General features: G+C 53.1%; 1 protein-coding gene and 1 pseudogene across 1 annotated transcript; both read left to right on the top strand.

Moving 5' to 3' along the window:
• Window positions 1-4,189: 4,189 nt before the first annotated feature.
• On the top strand, window positions 4,190-14,708 carry LOC136520825 (uncharacterized). The gene is made up of 6 exons (XM_066514484.1): window positions 4,190-4,747; window positions 4,870-5,205; window positions 6,228-6,286; window positions 6,398-6,526; window positions 12,988-13,123; window positions 14,028-14,708. The coding sequence occupies exons 1-6, from the start codon at window positions 4,379-4,381 to the stop codon at window positions 14,352-14,354; spliced, it is 1,356 nt and encodes a 451-aa protein (XP_066370581.1). The 5' UTR covers window positions 4,190-4,378; the 3' UTR covers window positions 14,355-14,708.
• Window positions 10,409-12,962, top strand: LOC136520826 (uncharacterized; annotated as a pseudogene).
• Window positions 14,709-19,206: the final 4,498 nt, after the last annotated feature.

The following is a 19,206-nucleotide window of genomic DNA, read 5'->3' as shown; positions in this document are numbered from 1 at the left end:
GACAACTTCATAGGTGGGCACATTCTTAATTCGTGTTAAGCTTACTTGATCAGATGCAAAAAAAATTATTTTGAAACGAACGGTAGGATCAGATGCAATGTTCACTCAGCATCTGTCAAGAAATAATAAGAAAATAGTAGTGGTAATAAACTGGAACAGCCCTGAATCCGGGTCAAACCCGGACTCAGCGTCTCGAGCCTCGGCTGGCAAGTGGCAAGGATGATTAGATACTGTGCTATCATTGCTATACGCACCAACCTAACATGCGCTTGCTGTCAACCACTCAACTGCTTCGGCCCATTGTTTAAGACCAAAACAGAGCAGATCAGGTAGTTCAAACAGAGCAGGGGTTTGAACAATCTCATGTGAATACTCCGTTTTTCCCATTTGATTGATGAAAGAAAAAATACTCTAACCTGGAAAGTGCAAACCAGATACGCAGAGCGCGGCGCCGCCACGGTTTTAACGCTTTTCCTCAGCTAGAAGTAGAACGGCACTGCCAGGGGCGGATCCAGCGGGGGGGGGGGGGGGGGGGGGGGGGGGGGCTCAAGCCCCCGAACCCAAACCGAATCAGTGCAAATTACTGTAAAACCCCTATGAATTTTTAGGCAAAGTTCTATAGTATAGGGGGGGCTGAGACTTAAGATCGAGCAGCAGTGTTGTTCAGTCCCCCCTAAAATATTTCCTAGATCCGCCGCTGGGCACTGCGTATATCCAGGAAATTGCATTAACTGACCAGAAATGCTATACAAACATGTGTTTTAGAAGAAAAAAAAAACTAACCGAGATGGATGCAGGATGCTGCTGTCCTGTACTTCCGTGTTCTCCCAAGGAAGATCGGCGGCGGCTTTTTACGCGGGGGTTTTGGCATTTCACCCATCATCGAAAACTAGTTTCGCAATTTTACCATCCCGCAAAATGGTTTCGTTAATTTACCATTATGAAACATGTGCAACCCGCTGGAATGCCATTTGGTGACTTTAAATCTCAAAAAAAATGAAAAACGAAGTTTTCTTTCACATTTACCCCTTGCCATTTCCTTCTTCTTTCATGTGAGAGCACGCGGACAGACGGAACCGAGGGAGGAGAAACGGATCGAGCAAGCGCTTCTTCTCCGAGCGGGCGCACCCCCACGGCAGCGCCGCGAGCCTCGAGCGACGCCCGTCTGCCCCCCACGGCAGCACCGCCCGTCGCCTTCGCCGCAGAGTCGTGTTCCCACCAGCGAGGCATGGTGGCTGCAGTAGGGACCTCGGGTCGGGACGGACTCGCTCGCTCGATGGCCGGCCGCGGGGAAGAAGACGACGGAGTGCGCCCTCACCTGCCGCGGGGAAGACGTACTGCACCGGGCAGGGGCAGCGCCCGCGCCCTCGACCGCCGGAGCCGGGGCCGGATTCACTCCCGCGCACGCCGGAGCCGGTGCCGCTCGCCGTTGGACGACCCGTCGTCGATGGCCAGCGCTATCCCGGTCGGCCCCCAGCCGTGTCCGCCCCGGCAACGGCGACGCCCCGCGTCCAGGTGACCTCGATCCAGAGCTCCTTGCGCAGGCTCGCCCCCCACGCCTCCCCCCCACTGTAGGCAGTTGTCCCGGCTTCCACCGTGCTTGTCAAGGTCATCCGCCGCGCGCAGTCCGCGCAGAAGGCGCGGGGGGACTCCCACCTTGCTATGGACCAGTTGCTGGTAGGCCTCCTCGAGGATCCCTAGGTCTCCAACGCACTCAAGGAGGCCAGCGTTGCCGCAGCGCAGGTGAAGGCCGAGGTCGACAAGCTCCGCGGTGGCGACAACCGCCGCGTGGAGTCTGCATCTGGGGACACCAGCTTCCAGGCGCTCAAGAAGTACGACCGCGACCTCGTCGAGGTGGCGGGCAAGCTCAACCCGGGCTATGGGGGCCATGTCCTCCGCCGAATCTGCGTCCTGTGGCGGAGCTTGGGGCGGGGCCTGCGGCTCGCCGACGCGGGGAAAAAGAAGACGAAGTGCGCTCGCATCCGCCGCGGATTGACTTGCCCGCCACCGTGGCCGCGTTCGCCAGCTGATGGGCACACGTCTATGGATCACGTGTGATGAGTAGTTGTGTCCCGATCTTCTCGAAGGATCCGCAAACTTGATAACTTGTCGCTGCGTGACCTGGTGAAGAGGCAATGCACCGTGAGGCTGCCCACGCGACGAATTACCGAGACAATCACCCTTCCACGTACCGACGAAACAACCCACGCAATCACGTCATATAGATGTGAAGGCACAAACTGGATGAACCGCAGTTCGGCGTTCTACAACTCCCTTAGGAATCGAAAGAACAAGTTTGCAAGCCTCTCAAGACTCACGCTGGAACAAGAACTCAAAGAGTTTGTATTTCTGAATTTGCAATCTCGAAGTTACTGTTCATGTCACCCATTACAGGGATATATAATACTAGCTGAGTTTTAGTTTGGAAGAAATAAATAAGAACATGTAGTGGAAAGTTGTAACACTACTTTTATTAATAGCCAGGCCTAGTGGGACGCATGGATGGTTAGCATTCTTCTGCATGCATGCTGGAACGTGTGTGGATAGCAACCCGGTTGCTGGCTGCATGCATTCCTAACTTCCGAAATATTTGCTTGCACTCCAACGACTGTTATTCATGGTAGCTAAATGTTCTTTTCTCTCTCTCTTGCACGTCCAGGTTCCTTGCTTATATTTGGTGGGCAGAATTCATCATCATCCCACGCTTGTTCGTGCACTCCATCATTCCTAAGAACATTGAAACAAGTACTCAAAAGCATAGGCCCATTCAACATAATCTGATTATTAAGCATAAGGTTAGCGTTCACCTAAGAATGAATTTCCTTCTCTAATTGTTTTGCTCTACTCCTTGTAATCAGACCAGCTATATCAAATGTAGTTTCATTTGGAGATGAGTGAATGCTACGAATGTCCTCATTACCAGCTCGGTGGGAGACCGCGGGGAAGACGAAGAGGGGCCAGAGGAGCGCCTCCTCCACACCTTGGCGTCGGCGCCGAAGATGCCATCGCCGAGGAGAAAGCAGGGCAGGGGTAGGAGTGGAAGAAAACTTCGTTTTTCATTTTTTTTGAGATATAAAGTCATCAAATGGCATTCCGGCGGGTTGCACATGTTTTATAATGGCAAACTAGCGAAACCATTTTACGAGACGGTAAAAACGCGAAACTAATTTTCGATAATGGGTGAAATGCCACAGTCCCTTACGCGGGGCCAATCTTGTTGTTCCACGGTCCATCCCGCCCGCGCCTGCGCGGCTCGACGGCTTGTGACCTCGTCGGTCCGAAACCGAAAGCACCGCGAAGGAAAGCGAAGAGCCCGGTCCCAGTGGTGACGCGCAGGTGGGCGCTGCTGCAGAGACAGCGAAGCAGAAGAAGCACAGGGAGCGCTCCGTCCCCACTAAAGATGGCAACGGGCCCCGATACCCGATACCCGACGGGTATTTGATCCATTAGGGGACGGGGATGTGATCATATCTTTACCCGCGGGCATCTAAATAGGCAAGAATCCATCCCCGACGGGTATAGCGGGTATGGGAACGTTTCCTGTTTACCCGTCCCCGTTACCCGTTGGGGAACCCGACTATTTGAGCTGTCATGCGAGTATTAGGCCCAAAAAAACTCAACATAGGTATTTTGGCTCAAATCTGAACAATCATATATATAGTTTGTGTGTTTTAGGAACCCTAGTTTAATTTTTCCTCACCATCTACGTCAGCAGCACAAGCATGCCTGCCTCACGAGCGCTCGTGCCCCTCGCTTCCTCAGTTCAGTCTCTCTGCCACCTTTGCTCGTCCTCCTCGCAACCTCGCTTCTTCTCCTCGGTATCTCCGAGACTCCGACACTTATACCGGCGAAGAAAAAACGTCTCCGATTGTAAAGCTGTGACCCCAAATGTCCTTGTTTATCGGATATGCAGTACCCGTTGGGTATTTGTTACCCGATCGATGCCCGACAGATACGGGGATAGACAAGAATCTATACCAACACAGTTAACGGGGACGGAACCGAATAAATTCTGCATAGCAAAAAAAAAAAAAAAAAAAACGTTTTGACATACCCGAGGTACATCCCGTTGCCATCCTTGGTCCCCACCGGGCCACCCACTCCAGCTCGCCGGGCTCGTGGGTTCCGGAAGAAACAAGAGGAAAGCTGGAAAATACTATTATAATAATTCTAAAAAACAACTCGCGAAAGACGACCAAACCCAAGTTTGCAAACCCAGCAGTCGCCGGAGTTTGATGCAGCCGAGGAGGCGACGGGCAGACCGCGAAGAAGAGGCCGCCAGGAGACGCCGACCTTAGCCGCCGCCACCGCATCAGGCCCCGCGGAGGCAGGCAGGCGAGCGAGCGCGCGCGGGTCGGGGCGGGCGGGCGGTGCGGCCATGTCGGTGAGTTGCGGGCTCGAGTGGGTGGCGTGCCTGGGCTGCACGCGCTGGGCGTGGAAGCGGCTCACCTACATCGGCGCCTACGACAGCGAGACGTGGCCGCCGGCGTCCCCCGACGAGTTCGAGCCCGTCCCGCGGCTCTGCCGCGCCGTGCTCGCCAACTACGACGAGGACCTGTCCAACCCCAAGTTCGCCCCGCCGGAGCGCGGGTACCTCGACATCGACCCCAGGGGCATCGTCAAGCGGGCCACCTACGAGGACGTCGGCAACGCGTGCCCGCCGTATCTTATCTACGTGGACGAGGCGCACAAGGAGATCATCCTCGCCATCCGCGGCCTCAACCTCGTGCGCAACGCCGACTACAAGGTTAGTGCCTGCCTGTCTGCCTGACATCGTCCAGCTCGCGAGCAATCGCTCGATTGGCCGTTCCATGAGCAGCAGGGCGGTATTTGACGGGTTTGTTGTCGCGTCACGAATTCGTTCCGCAGGTGCTCATGGACAACAAGCTCGGGATGCAGATGTTCGACGGCGGCTACGTGCACCACGGCCTGCTCAAGGCCGCCAAGTTCATCCTGGAGCGGGAGACGGAGACGCTGCGGGACCTGCTGCGCCGCTACGGGCCCGAGTACAAGCTCATCCTCACCGGCCACTCGCTCGGCTCCGGCATCGCCGCGCTCATGACCGTGCTGGTGGTCAACAACCGCAAGGAGTTCGACAACATACCCAGGAGCCGAGTCAAGTGCTACGCCCTCGCGCCCGCCAGGTGTATGTCGCTCAACCTCGCCGTCAAGTACGCGGACGTCATCAACTCCGTCGTGCTCCAGGTACGCCGTATGCACGGGGGCGCGTTTGACCTTCTACCTTAAGGTGGTCGCTCCGTGCTGTATTAGGATGTTGCCATGGACTTCTCCGGATGTGGATTTGCCGCCTTTCATGAACAATTGCCCTATTGGGATGGTTTATGGGGAGGGGAGGGGGAAAGGGGATCAATCTGATCAAATGTGCTTTGCTTGTTGTTGCCTCATTGGGAATGTCTTTGAAAGGTTAATTAGTTTGATTAGACAGAACGGAAGGAATCATTTAGTTTTCACGTGCTAAAGAAAGGTTGTTTACAGAAGGTTTAAGTCATATCTGTCGACTGTCGATCATGAAATGCAATGTTCAATTTGAGGAGCAGCCTGTACCAGTAAATGTACCCTGCTTTCTCATTGCCCCACAACGTGATGAATTTGTTTCATACAGTAAGTTGAGTTGATAGGGAGCATGGTTTATATTTCTGAAGAAACTTAGATAGCGCACTTGAATATATTATATATACTATTTGTGTGTGCTTCAAGTCTGCAATTACCAATGTTGGTTGTTGCTCTGTTGCTGTCTTGTTTATTCTGAATAAATGAACCTTTATGAACTCAGCCAATCATATGTTGTCAATTTAATTGTCATCTCTGGTACTAATCAAATCTTAGGTAGTGTTTGGTTGCCCCTCTTAAATTTTAGTCGTTGTCCCATCGAATGTTTGTACACATGCATGGAGTATTAAATATAGACTAATTACGAAACTAATTGCATAGTTTGCGACTAATTTGGGATACGAATCTTTTAAGCCTAATTAGTCCATGATTTGACAACGTTTCGCTACAGTAAACATGTGCTAATGACGGATTAATTAGGCTTAAAAAATTCGTATCGTGGAGTACTGACGGATTATGTAATTTGTTTTTTTATTAGAATCCGAACACCCCATACAACATCCTTCCGACACACCTCCTATGTTTTAATCACTGGATCCAAACAACACCTTTGTCTCATCTGAAGTCTTTGGCTTACTTTTTGGTGTCTCTTCTAGGATGACTTTTTGCCAAGAACGCCGACACCACTAGAGTACATTTTTGGGTCTATCTTCTGGTAACTAGATCATTTTCTCCAGATTCTTATGTATTTCTGCTCTTGTTTAGGAAAAACAAAACAACTGCATGTATGATTGAGTTTTTCACCAGGCCTTTATGCTTTGGACAGCTTGCCCTGCTTGCTATTCCTCTTCTGCTTGAGAGATACATTTAAACAAGACAAGAGAAAATTTAAAGATCCAAGAAGATTGTATGCTCCTGGGCGAATGTATCATATCGTTGAGAGGAAATTTTGCAGGTAATGTATCATATCATTGCAAAGAGTAGCTTCCCCTGCGTGCTAATTGCTCGTTTCTGTTTTTATGTCATAAATAATTTTAAAAGACAAACCTACTCTTCTAGTGTAAGGAAGCTCCTGCCTGTTTCTTATAATCCATACTACAGCCCTTTTTCATGATTTAAAGCAAGGATTGTTAGTCCTTTTTTTTTCTAGCAGAAAGCAGCAAAGCTTCAGTCTGCTCGTGCATGAGAGTATGGAAGCTCCAATCATGTATTCTTCTATATTGTTTGAACAGATGAAGGCTACCTTGTTTTACTCAATTTCCTTACATTTCTGCTGGTCCATTACAACATGAAATGAATTACGAATATTAAGAATAAATAAGGTAGAGTTCAGGAGCCTAGTACAGATTAGTTGTTTCAAAATTGACGAGTTACTGGAGATTATCAGATAATATATCTTATTAGGGTCTATTATCATGGAATGTGATCCATGTCAGTACCTAGGTTTGATGTATGTTCTTACAGCACTATCTGCATAATACAATGCTAGAGATGTTTTATTTTACAAAACTTCTTCATTGTTGTACACAAAAAGTATGTTTTGTTAGTCGCTGAATTCTTACTCTTGATAGTAGCAGAATTCTTACTCTCATCGAGAGAGGATGACACTAGGAGTTGGGACAATTTTCTGGTTTATTTCCAAATGTCATACCCACCTGAGGGGTTGGGGATACATATTTATAGGTTGCTAGTCAGCCAAGCATATGCCAAGATGCTAGTCTAAGATGCTAAGATGCTATCCTAGCTAAAGACCAGCTGCAAGGATGATGTCCTCTCAGTCAAGATGTTGCTGCAGCCAGCCCTACAAAGACTGCCAACAGAGACTTATTCCATCATTCTCCCCCTAAGTCTTGTGCGTCATCTTATGGGAAAGTTGAACCATCTCGGTCCTGGAGTAGAGCTCAAGGAACTTGATCCTCCCAAGAGGCTTGGTGAGCAGGTCCGCAAGCTGGTCCTTGGTGTTGATGTAGCTCGCCTTGATGCTCCCTTCCTCGGATGAAGTGGTACCTCACCCGGATGTGCTTGCTACGTTCATGGAACACGGGGTTCTTTGCCAGGGCCAGAGCGGACTTGCTGTCCACCTTGAGCTCCACCGCTCTAGTGTCTCTGCCGAGGAGATCACCGAGCAGTCGAGCGAGCCAGAGCGCCTGAGTCGAAGCGGTGGAGGCCGTTATGTACTCGGCCTCGCAGCTGGACAGGGCCACCACCTGCTGCTTGACCGACTGCCAGCTAACGAGGCACTTGCCGAGGAAGAAGAGGATCCCGCTCGTGCTCTTGCTGGTGTCGATATCGCTGGCGTGGTCGCTGTCGCTGTACCCAACGAAGTGTGCCACCCCAGGGCACCTAGGGTAGTAGAGGCCATGATCGAAAGTCCCCGCAACGTAGCGGATGATCCTCTTCACAGCCTGCTGGTGCTCCGTCATCGGTCGCTGCATGAACCGACTAATGTAGCGGACGGAGAATGCCAAGTCCGACCGTGTGTGGGCGAGGTAGCGAAGGCTCCCCACAAGACGCCGGTACTGCGTAGCGTCCACCTCCTCCGTCGTGCTGTTACGGCTCAGCTTCAGCCTCTCCATCGGAGTGAGCTAGATTGCAGTCGGTGAGCCCAGCTAGCTCAACGACGCGCTTGGCGTAGGCGGTCTGTCGAAGCGTGATCCCGGAGTCATTCTGGTGCACCTCGATTCCCAGGTAGAAGGAGAGAGGCCCCAAGTCACTCATCTGGAAGGTGGCCTTCATCTCTTCCTTGAATGCCGCCACCTCCGCATCCTTGGTGCCGGTGATCACCAAGTCGTCGACATAGACACCCACCAGTAGAGCATTTCCTCCACTGCCCCGTCGGTAGATGGTCGCCTCGTGCGGGTTTTGCTCGAAGCCCATCCCCTTTAGCGTGGAATCTAACTTGGCATTCTACGCCCTTGGTGCCTGCCGCAAGCCATAGAGGGCCTTACGCAGGCGGAGCACCTTGCCCTCCTTGCCGGGGATCGCAAATCCCGGCGGTTGGTGCACGTAGACGTCCTCCTTCAAGTCGCCGTTAAGGAACACCGACTTGACGTCCATGTGATGAACACGCCAGCCCTCCTGGGCAGCTAGCGCAAGGAGGAGTCGCACGGACTCCATCCGTGTCACGGGAGCAAAGGCGTCGTCGAAGTCGACCCCCTCCCGCTGCACGGAACCTCGTGTCACCAAGCGAGCCTTGTGCTTGACGATGGCGCCGGCTTCATCCCTCTTCAGCTTGTACACCCACTTAAGGGTGATTGCGCGGTGGCCACGAGGAAGGTCAGCAAGCTCCCAGGTGCGGTTTTTCTCGACCGCATCCATCTCCAACTGCATCGCGGCGCGCCATGCCGCGTGTCTCTCGGCCTTTGCAAACGACCGAGGCTCGCCGTCGTCACACGCAAGGTGCAACTGCGCCTCCAGGTCGTGAGGCACCGGTCCCGGCACCAGCTGGTCACCGAGAAGGTTCTCCATCGTACGGTACCGCAACGGCTCGCCGTCGTGGTACGCGTCAATGCGCTCCTCATTGTGAGAGAGCGAAGTAGCGAGCTCAACCGTGCTGTGTTCGACACGAGCTGGTGTTGGAGTAGACGTGCCCGGAGAGGTGCCTGTCGGTGCTGGAGTGCGTGGCGATGCCGGCTGTGGTGGAGCCGGCGAAGGACTCATCGCAGCCGAGGTCCTGGCCGGAGAGCGTGGTGCTGTCGGAGTAATAGGAGCCGGGGTCGGTGGAGGCTCGGGGACTGGGTTAGACGCGCTCGCCGAAGAAGAGCTGCCTACTCCCCTAGCTCCCTCGAAGTGGACGTACTCGACAGTGAAGTCGTCGTACGTCGGAGCCGAGCCGTCGTCCACCGCCTTGTCCCATGCCCATCCTCGCCCTTCGTCGAACACAACGTCGCGCGCCGTGCGCACACGCTGTGTCTTCGGGTCGAGGATGCGGTAGGCCTTCGAGCCCTCCGCGTAGCCGATGAACACTCCCGGAGTGCTCTTGTCGTCGAGCTTGCTGATGTGGCCAAACTCCTTGGCGAACGCGAGGTAGCCGAAGACCTGCAAGTGGGAGACCACCGGCTTACGCCCATGCCAAGCCTCGTACGGCGTCCTACCGTCGAGCGCCTTGGTAGGCGAGCGGTTGAGGATGTAGACGGTCGACACCACCGCCTCTCCCCAGAAGACAGCCGGCATCCCACTCTGCTTGAGAAGGGCCCGAGCCATCCCCACAACCGTCTGGTTGCGTCGCTCGACGACGCCGTTCTGCTGTGGGCTGTACAACACGGAGTAGTGGCGCTGAATGCCCTCATCAGCGCAGTACGACGCGAATTCAGCTGCCGTGAATTCGCCGCCGTTGTCGGTGCGCAGCACGCGCAGCTTGCAGCCGCACTCCGCCTCCGCAGCAGCCTATGAGCGCCTGATGGGGTCCGCAGCCTCTCCCTTGCTGCCGAGGACCATCACCCACATGTAGCGGGAGAGGTCGTCGACGAGCAGCAGGAAGTAGCGTCGTCCTCCCGGTGTGGCCGGTGTCACCAGGCCACACAAGTCCCCGTGCACAAGCTCGAGCCTCTCCTTGGCTCGAAAGCTTGCCCGCTGGGGAAAGGGGAGTCGCCTCTGCTTCGTCAACATGCAGACGTCGCAGAGCTGCTTCACATGGTCGAGGCACGCACCATCTCCATGGCACTGAGCCGCTTCAGGGCTTCGAAGTGAAGGTGCCCGAAACGCTCGTGCCACTGCCACGCCTCGTCGTCCCGACGAGCAGCGAGACAGAGGGGTTGTGCCACCTGCACGTTAAGGACGTAGAGTCGATTTGCGCTTCTGAATACCTTAGCGAGAAGGCGGCGGCGACGATCCCAAATCCTCGTGACTCCATCCTCAACCACCACGCGCGAACCATTCTCATCCAGCTATCCCAAGCTGATGATGGAGTTCCTCAACGCGGGGACGTAGTAGACTCCGGTGAGCAGCCTGTGCTCACCAGACACGGTGGTGAAGATGACGGAGCCGACGTCCTTGATCTCCACGCCGGAGGCATCCCCAAACTTGACGGAGCCGCGGACGCCAGAGTCAAGCTCGGTGAAGAACTCCCGTCGACCGGTCATGTGATGGGTGGCGCCGGTGTCGAGGCACCACCCGTCAGTCTTGTCGTTGCCGGAGCCGTCGCCGAGGAGGGCATTTGCTTTTGGCTCGTCAAAGTGGAGGAGAGCCGCTGCGGTCGGTGCCGCTGGAGGTAGCTCGATGCTTGCATGTGCCATGAATAGAGCCGACTCCTCCGCCTGTGCGACGTGGGCCTAGCCACGTCGTGGCTGTCGACAGTCCTTGGCCCAATGACCAAGTTGGCCGCAGTTGCGGCAGGCGTCGTCTCGTGCCGGCTTGTGCCTGCCGGCGGCGTCGCCCTGGGCGCCTCCGCGGGCATCACCCTCGGCACGTCCTTGCACCCCGGCCTGGGTGTCTCTGCGCGCCTTGCACGGCTTGCGACGCTTGCGGCCGCCTGTCGCGGAAGAAGGCTCCCCCTTCTTTCGGTCACCTTGGCTGGCAAGCCACTGCTCCCGAGTGAGAAGGAGCTTCCCGTCAGTAGTGATGGGCCCTGAGAGAGCCTGTGGCTCATCGCCGTCGACGACCTTGAGACGACCTATCGTCTCCTCGATCGACATCGTGGAGAGATCCAGCAGAGACTCGGTCGAGCAAGTCATCTGCTTGTACTTCTCGGGGACGCAGCGGAAGAGCTTTTCGACATCTCTCTCCTCGCCGTAGGTGTCATCGCCGAACTGCACCATCTTCTGCAACAGAGTGTTGAGACGGAGAGCAAAGTCATCAACGTCCTCACCTGGCTTGAAGGCCAGGTTCTCCCACTACTTGCGAAGTGCCTGCAGTGTGAACTTGCGGGCGCGGTCGCTGCCGATGCGTGCCGCAGCAATGGCGTCCCAAGCCTCCTTGGCAGTCCGCTTGTTGGTAAGCGAGAACTGCATCTCGGGCGGGACTGCAGCGATGAGGGTATCCAGCGTCCGTCGATCCTGGTTGTAGTCGACGTCGCCGTACCGGACTGCCTCCCACATGTGCCGCACCTGGAGCTTTATCCTCATCACCGCAGCCCACTCGACGTAGTTGGTCTTGGTGAGGGTAGGCCACCCACTGCCGGGGCTGACGTCCCTGACAACAGCCTGGAAACTGTGGTAACCATGGTACCGATCCGGGGAGAGAGAGCCACGCTGCCTGTGAAGGTCGCGCTCTCCATCGACCCGTCCGCCACCGTTGCCGTGCGCACCTCCTTCAGGAGCGCCACCGCCATGCGCGCCTCCTCCAGGAGCGCCGCCGGCGTGTCCGCGCCTGTCTGGGCTGCCGCCACGCTCGTGGGCGTGCGCGGCTCCTCCAGGAGCGCCACCGCCGTGCGCGCCTCCTCCAGGAGCGCCGCCAGCGCGTCCGCGCCTGTCTGGGCTGCCGCCACGCTCGTGGGCGTGCACGGCTGCCCTAGGAGCACCACCGCCGTGCGCGCCTCCTCCAGGAGCGCTGCCAGCGCGTCCGCGCCTGTCTGGGCTGTCGCCACGCTCGTGGGCGTGCGCGGCTGCCCACTGCGCCGCCCGTGCTCGCGCTGCCTCCCTCTCTAGCAGCTCGAGGTCCGCATCGGCGGCGTCGTCAGCGGGAATGGAGCTGCCGATGCTGCCGTGCAGAGCCTCGACCTCCGCTGCCACCGCACGCGCTGCATTCGCCGCCGCCGCTGCTTCCGCCGCCGCTCTGGCTGCTGCCAGCTCCGCCGCTGCCAGCCTCGACGCCCTTGCCGCCGCCGCAGCGGTCTCTGCCGCCGCTCGCTCGCGTTCCTCTGCCGCGGCAAGTTCGGCCTCCTGCCGACGCCGCGTGCTCGAGACGACCGAGCGCTGAGACTGCCCTGCGGACATGACGCGCTACCGGGGGGTTGCTGCGTGGGGAGAGGGCTGCTTCAGACGAGCTGCTGCTCGTCTGCGCAGAGGGAGAGGAGTGAACAGGAGCGGCCGGAGGAGCTGCTGCTGCCAACAGCTAGGGCTGTTGTGGGGCTAGGAGAGAAGATGAGCAAGAGATGCTCAGGCTACAGGATAATACGACTCTGATACCAGTTGTTAGTTGTTGAATTCTTACTCTTGGTAGTAGCAGAATTCTTACTCTCATCGAGAGAGGATGACACTAGGAGTTGGGGCAATTTTCTGGTTTATTTCCAAATGTCATACCCACCTGAGGGGTTGGGGATACATATTTGTAGGCTGCTAGCCAGCCAAGCATATGCCAAGATGCTAGTCTAAGATGCTAAGATGCTATCCTAAGATGCTGTCCTAGCTAAAGACCAGCTGCAAGGATGTTGTCCTCTCAGTCAAGATGCTGCTGCAGCCAGCCCCACAAAGACTGCCAACAGAGACTTATTCCATCATGTTTTGATATTTTAATGACTACAATGCTACTCATCTGCAGATGTGGACGATTCCCACCTGAGGTCAGAACTGCAATTCCAGTGGAAGGACGATTTGAGCATGTTGTGTTATCATGCAGTACCACTTCTGATCATGCCATTGCTTGGATTGAACGGGAATCACAGAAGGCTTTAGAGGTATATACTCATTATACATGTTGCAGGTTTATTTTAACAAATTTTCATGTATTTTCCCTTTTTCTGAACTGGAGTATCTATCCAATTGCTAAATCTAGGTCATATTATATTTATGGTTGATATACCATTGTACTTACAAAAGATTGTTAGAAAATGAAAGGGAAGACCCCCGACCATATATATACTACAAATATCCAATATAAGGAAATAGTATCACAAGATACTAACTCCTAAATAGCGGAGGATCGACACGACATTGTGGAACCATGTTTGCATGACTAGCTTATATGGTTTTGCCGTATGGAAAACCAAAGGAAAACTGTGCCAAAACTGTATTTTTCCAAGCATCTGTGAAAAGCATACTTGTTTAGATTTGGCTCTACGTGTTACCCTTTTTGCTTCTGCTATTTCTCTTTTGTGTGCATTTTTCTTCCCTAAAAGCTGTTGTAAATTAGGAAGTACACTTTTGCGTTCAAAAAAACTTTTAGGAAGTACACTTTGTGTCGTCATGTTTTTTTTCCCTTTTTTTAGTATATACTGCATTTGGAAGATGTCTACCTTTTACCAATATGAATTAACTTGGAAGATAAAAGGGTGAGCTACTTGCGAACAAAATATTCAGAAATGTACTCCCTCCATTCCAAATGTAAGATGTTTTGGCTATTCTAGATACATAGATTTTGCTATGCATTTAGATAGACACTTATGTCTATATACATAGTTAAAGCAATGTATCTAGAAAAGCCAAAACATCTTATAATTTGGAACTGAACGAGTACATCTTTGTAGCAGCAAACTCAGCAGAGCTTCTATGTGCTGGAACTTGTGGTTACTTGCGGCAATGGTATGCTAACTTTTTCAGTGAAAATTTGTTATTGATTACAGATCTATATTTTTTTCGCAGCGAATGATGGACAGCAAGAAGGAAATGACTCCACCTCCGCAGCAAAAGATGGAGAGATTGCAAAGTTTGGAGGAGGAACACAAGAATGCTCTCCAGAGAGCAAAAACCCTGGATGTTCCTCATGCTGCGGACTTGTCTGAAGAGGAGATTCAGGAGGATGGTAGCACTGGACCACCCTCTGATACTCATAGCGAGACAACCACGGAAACAAAATCTGCAGGTAGAACGAGTTGGGACGAACTGATGGAGAAGCTTTTCACCAGGGATGAAGATGGGAAACTTGTCGTGAACAAGGATGCCATGGCAAGGGAAATTACTGTCGAGTAACGACTGCCGAGACTGCTCTGCCCATGGTTTAGTTCATTCTATTAGCCAGCTGTATAAAAGAGTAAGCTGCGGTTGTGATATATCTCCACTACTTTTTTGGCTAGTGTTGAAAATGTCTTTTTGAGATCCGGTCCTTTTTTTGGTAAACAGAAGAGGGATAGTACCAAGGTCTATCTAGTGCAGAGGCTTCATCTGTGTGCATTATTGGACGTTTGAAGTCTTGTAAATTTATTGTACATTGTTAGTGGCAATGGATTGCAAATTCAGAATTTTGTTTTGGGCCAAACTAAAATCCTTCTGAATCTGCTTTCAATGTTTTTCTTTTTCTTTTCATTTGATATAGGATGCGTGCTCGTTCACTTGAATTGTGACCAAATTCTGCAATGTAAGTACGCTTCTCTTTTAGCTTGAACTACTTTATCATTTTATTTGCAAATAACAGAACTTATTATCGATTTATGCTCTTGCACGAACTAGAATATTATGAGACCTTGGACTAATCAAAATTTCTTTTCTTTGTGCACTCTATCTGTATGTTTATTTTCTAACACTATGCTCATATGGATACTATGTGATCTCTATCGGCCATCTGTGCATCCTCAGCATGCTGATGTTATGTTGAAACCGTAGTTTAATTGCAACCTACTATGTTATCTCTATCTCTCATCTCTATCCTCAGCATGTTGATGTTATGTTGAAACCTTTGTTTAATTGAAACCTACGTGTCATCGTATGGTTAATCTAGATTTTAGCTTTCAAATTTTAACCTTATTTGTTGTTACAATTTTTTATCCGCATTTTAAGTTAGAACTCCAGTGTTTATCATGACTTTTATTTAAAATCATCCTTTTTGTATTTATTGAAAAAATATATAGATTCTAGATACAACTCCACTTTTATTTATTACAATTGATACCTCAACCTGTACCCATGATACCAATCGGGTCTGTAATCTAACAGATACACATGTTAGATATTTATGTACAAATTTAGGGCCCACGACTAATCAAAATTGCTTATCTTTGCTTTCTCTCATTTGCTCATGTTTACACAATACTGATGTAAGTACTTTTATTTTAATAATATTCAGTTGTGGTAAACTTTAACTAACATGAAAACACCCTGTAACTTATAAAAACTAGGTATTCTACCCTATAAAATATTAAAAACCATCTAGATAACCCTATGAGGCGGTTCTGAAGGTGATTTACTAACATGACATAGGACGTGGATGTTGACAGGACAGCAACAAACAGTAGAAATACATAACCTCTAACCTATCAAGAGCTGACTACATAACCCTCTCTATTATAAAACTCGATATTATATTCTTTAAAGCGTCTAATAATATTAGGATGACTACCTCGGATGGTTTTATAGGGTTGTTTGGACATCATATCCTACCACAATAGCCTAAGTACCATGCTTATATGCAGCCTCATATGTTCCCTCCCTCCCTCCCTTACTCTTTCCGGGCTTGCCCCACCGTTCGAAGAGCAGCACCCGACCTCACCCGACGTCCGAGGGCGGACTTCGCCTTGTCCGACCACCGAGGGCTAGACTCCGTCTCGCCCGATGGCTAAAGGCGAGCTCCGCCTCGCCCGATGTCCGAGGGCGGGCTCCGCCTCGCCCGACCACCGAGGGCTAGACTCCGTCTCGCCCGATGGCTAAAGGCAGGCTCCGCCTCGCCCAACGGCGAAGGCCTATACTACGTCTCGCCCGACCCCCGAGGGCTAGGCTCCGCCTCGCTCGACGTCCAGGGGCGGGCTCCGCTCCGCCCGACGACTAAAGGCAAGACTCCGCCTCGCCCAACGCTCGAGGGGGGCGGGCTCGACCTCGCCCGACGACTGAGGGCTAGCTCTGCCTCATCCCACGACCGTACCCTGATCCTTCATAAAGACGAGCACAGGGTTCGATAGGACATTCGAGTCAACCATGATATCGAGGGTCATGCCCTATGCGTCTGCAGGAAGGTATCGTTAGACTACGATGGGACGGGTGCTTTCCACCCTTTCCATCATAACAGTGCCCAAATAGTGTTGTGGGCGCCAACTTTTGTCCCACAGTGTAGTAGGCGCCGCCTTCAGCCCTCGGGCGCGGATACTAACATAGGCATACGACAGCCACTACGGTCCAAGACAGAACTCACATCATCTATAGTGACGGACGTGTGATCACTTCCCCGATTACTCCCTGAGGAGTCACAGCTCGACTCTCCGGCACGCCGCACCATCCGCCGGCATAGGATGGGACGCACCCACTTGCTAAAATGGGGCCAGGGTATGGCCTACGACGATCAGCAAACACGCCACCTCTGACACGGTCTGCCATGTTAAAGCAGGGCAGGCACAGGGAAAAAGAAAGACACGGCTCCCTCGAAGGACCTTCTATACCTTTGGTATTTTCCTCTTTCTCCCATCTGTAACCCCTGCTCCCCCCTTGGTCTATAAAAGGGAGGGCAGGGCCCCCCATTGAAGGGACCGACTTTTGACGGATCAGTTCAACACACAACACATCACGCATACGACCAAGCAGCAACCAAGCTCTAGGCACCCTTTCGACCATTCTTTCATAGACTTGGGACCTTTCCCTCTCTCGACAGTTTTGTACCCCCTACTATGAATCTTTTTCGGTACTAATAACACGAGCAGCAGCAGCAGACTGGACGTAGGGACATTTAGTCGAACCAGTATAAACCTTGTGTCCTTTAGTGCACCATCCGGGCCTAACGCGCAATAATTATAAATTCACTAGCCGGTGTTTATTCGAAACACCGACAGTTGGCGCGCCAGGTAGGGGCCTTTGCGCATTCTAAATCATGCCTTGGATGGCTAACCATGCAATCAGCTGGGTCTCGGGGCGCACACGTGCATTTTGGTGACCTGGACTTCATCGTCATGATGTGAGGAGAGTTGGCGTTGGCCCATCTCACCATCCAGTCTCTCCCCTCCATTGGCTCTAGCTATAGGGGGCTTGAGCGCCAGCCCGGCGTCTCCTTCGGACCCTAGCCGTCTAGGGAGGACCCGTGCTGCCTCACCCTCTCTCCAGAACGCTCCGCACAGAGCACCTCGACGGTGTTTCCGTTCGGTCTCCGCGATGCCGCGGCGACCGCTAGCCACCTGGTGGCACAACGCGTGATCCCGTCCCCTGCGAACAACGAATTCATGGGGATGATCGAAAGCGTCACAGAATCCCTCCATGGCCTCCTCGCGAAAGGCCCGGGGTCAGACTCTGGCTCTGACTCTAGTCGGGGGAGCCATCATCCCTCCTGGGAATGTTTCATGGCAGAAACCTTCGAGGGACACATCGAAAGCGTCTCCGCGGAGGAGACTACCCTGGCGGGCAACCTTGGCGGTGCAACCGAAAGGAGGACAGCGGCCCCCGCCTCACGTAGGGGTGGAGCAGCTGAGAGCCCGGAAGCGGGAAATAGACAAAGCCGGACAACAGCTTGTTCAGGGAGTACGGAGAGGGTCGATGAGGAGATCAGACGCCATGGAGATGGCGGGCACGCATGTGCCGTGGCCCGTGACGTGAACCGAAGGATCATCACCGATGGTGAAACCCTTCCTCACTTTGCTCGGCAAGCCAGAACATCGCCACACGCCACGGCTTTGCTCCATGGCCTTCCAGAGGCCGCAACAAACCCGAGGATCATTGGGCCCACCACGAAATTCGCACGCTACTTGAGCGTGCGGCGGCGCAGCAGGCGGAGAGCTCGTTGTCTCAGCAATGTGAGCTCGACACCAGCCAGCATACGCCCTCAGTGTGCCCCGCTAGGGATGCATCAGTCCACCAAGCACCGTAAGGCGGCGGGCAGCGCGCTGCGACCCCGGTACATCTACGTCTTGGCCACAACTACGATGCACACAACACCCTCGATGCCCGCAGATGCACCTACAGTGACCCAAGGGAAGGAGCCCGCCGTGGCTATCATCCTCGATGCGGCGGACGCTACGATAGCGGTGAGGACCAGAGCCCAAGCCCTGGCCTGCTAGGGCATCAGGCCTTCAGCCGACACATCCTCAACACTACATTCCCGCCAAGGTATCAACCACCTACCAATATTTCTAAATACTATGGGGAGACAAACCCCAGACTTTGGCTTAAAGACTATCAGCTTGCCTGCCAAGCCGGTGGCGCAGATAATGACGACTTCGTTATCCACAACCTCCCACTATTCTTGGCCGATTCGGCCCGAGCATGGTTGGAACACCTGTCGTCCAACGCAATCTAGAGTTAGGCAGATCTAAAGGAGATCTTCGTGGGAAACTTCCAGGGCACGTACAAATGTCCTGGGGACCCATGGGACCTCAAGAACTGCCGCCAGAAGGCCGGTGAGACCCTCTGCAGGTACATCCAGCGCTTCTCCTAGCAGTGTAACGAGCTCCCTAATGTCACCGATGCTGACGTGATAGGAGCCATCCTATCCGAGATGACCTATGAGTCCTTGGTTCATAAGCTGGGACACAAGGGCTCGTGAGCCACCAAGGAACTCCTGGACATTGCCACCAGCCATGCCTCAGGAGAAGAGGCGGTCGGAGCGATCTTTGATCGCCTCGAGGGCAAGGCAAGGTAGGACGAAGGTACCGACGAAGGCACCTCCAATCATTCCGCCAAGAGGAAAAATAAGAAGCAACGGCACGAGGACTCGCTCGTGGCCACTGTCGACTACAAGGGTGGTCAGAAGCCCATGGAGGGCATTCCAAACCACTTCGAAAAAATGCTCGAGGGGCCATGCCCAAACCATGCCTTCCCCGTGAAGCATCTGCTCAAGGACTACGGTCTCATGCGAAAGTTCTTGTCCGGAAACTCCTACAAAGGAGAGCAGGGGAAGGAACCCGCCCCCACTACG

Source organism: Miscanthus floridulus, chromosome 18, assembly GCF_019320115.1.
Source record: "Miscanthus floridulus cultivar M001 chromosome 18, ASM1932011v1, whole genome shotgun sequence".
In the NCBI taxonomy this organism is placed as follows: Eukaryota; Viridiplantae; Streptophyta; class Magnoliopsida; order Poales; family Poaceae; genus Miscanthus; species Miscanthus floridulus.
This window is presented reverse-complemented; position numbering and strand designations above follow the sequence as displayed.

Excerpts from the sequence above, each read along its gene's own strand:
- LOC136520825 (XM_066514484.1), top strand. The coding sequence starts at position 4,379 with ATGTCGGTGAGTTGCGGGCTCGAGTGGGTGGCGTGCCTGGGCTGCACG. Across the intron at positions 5,206-6,227 it reads TCAACTCCGTCGTGCTCCAG|GATGACTTTTTGCCAAGAAC; the intron begins GTACGCCGTATG and ends TGTCTCTTCTAG. Across the intron at positions 6,527-12,987 it reads GTTGAGAGGAAATTTTGCAG|ATGTGGACGATTCCCACCTG; the intron begins GTAATGTATCAT and ends ACTCATCTGCAG.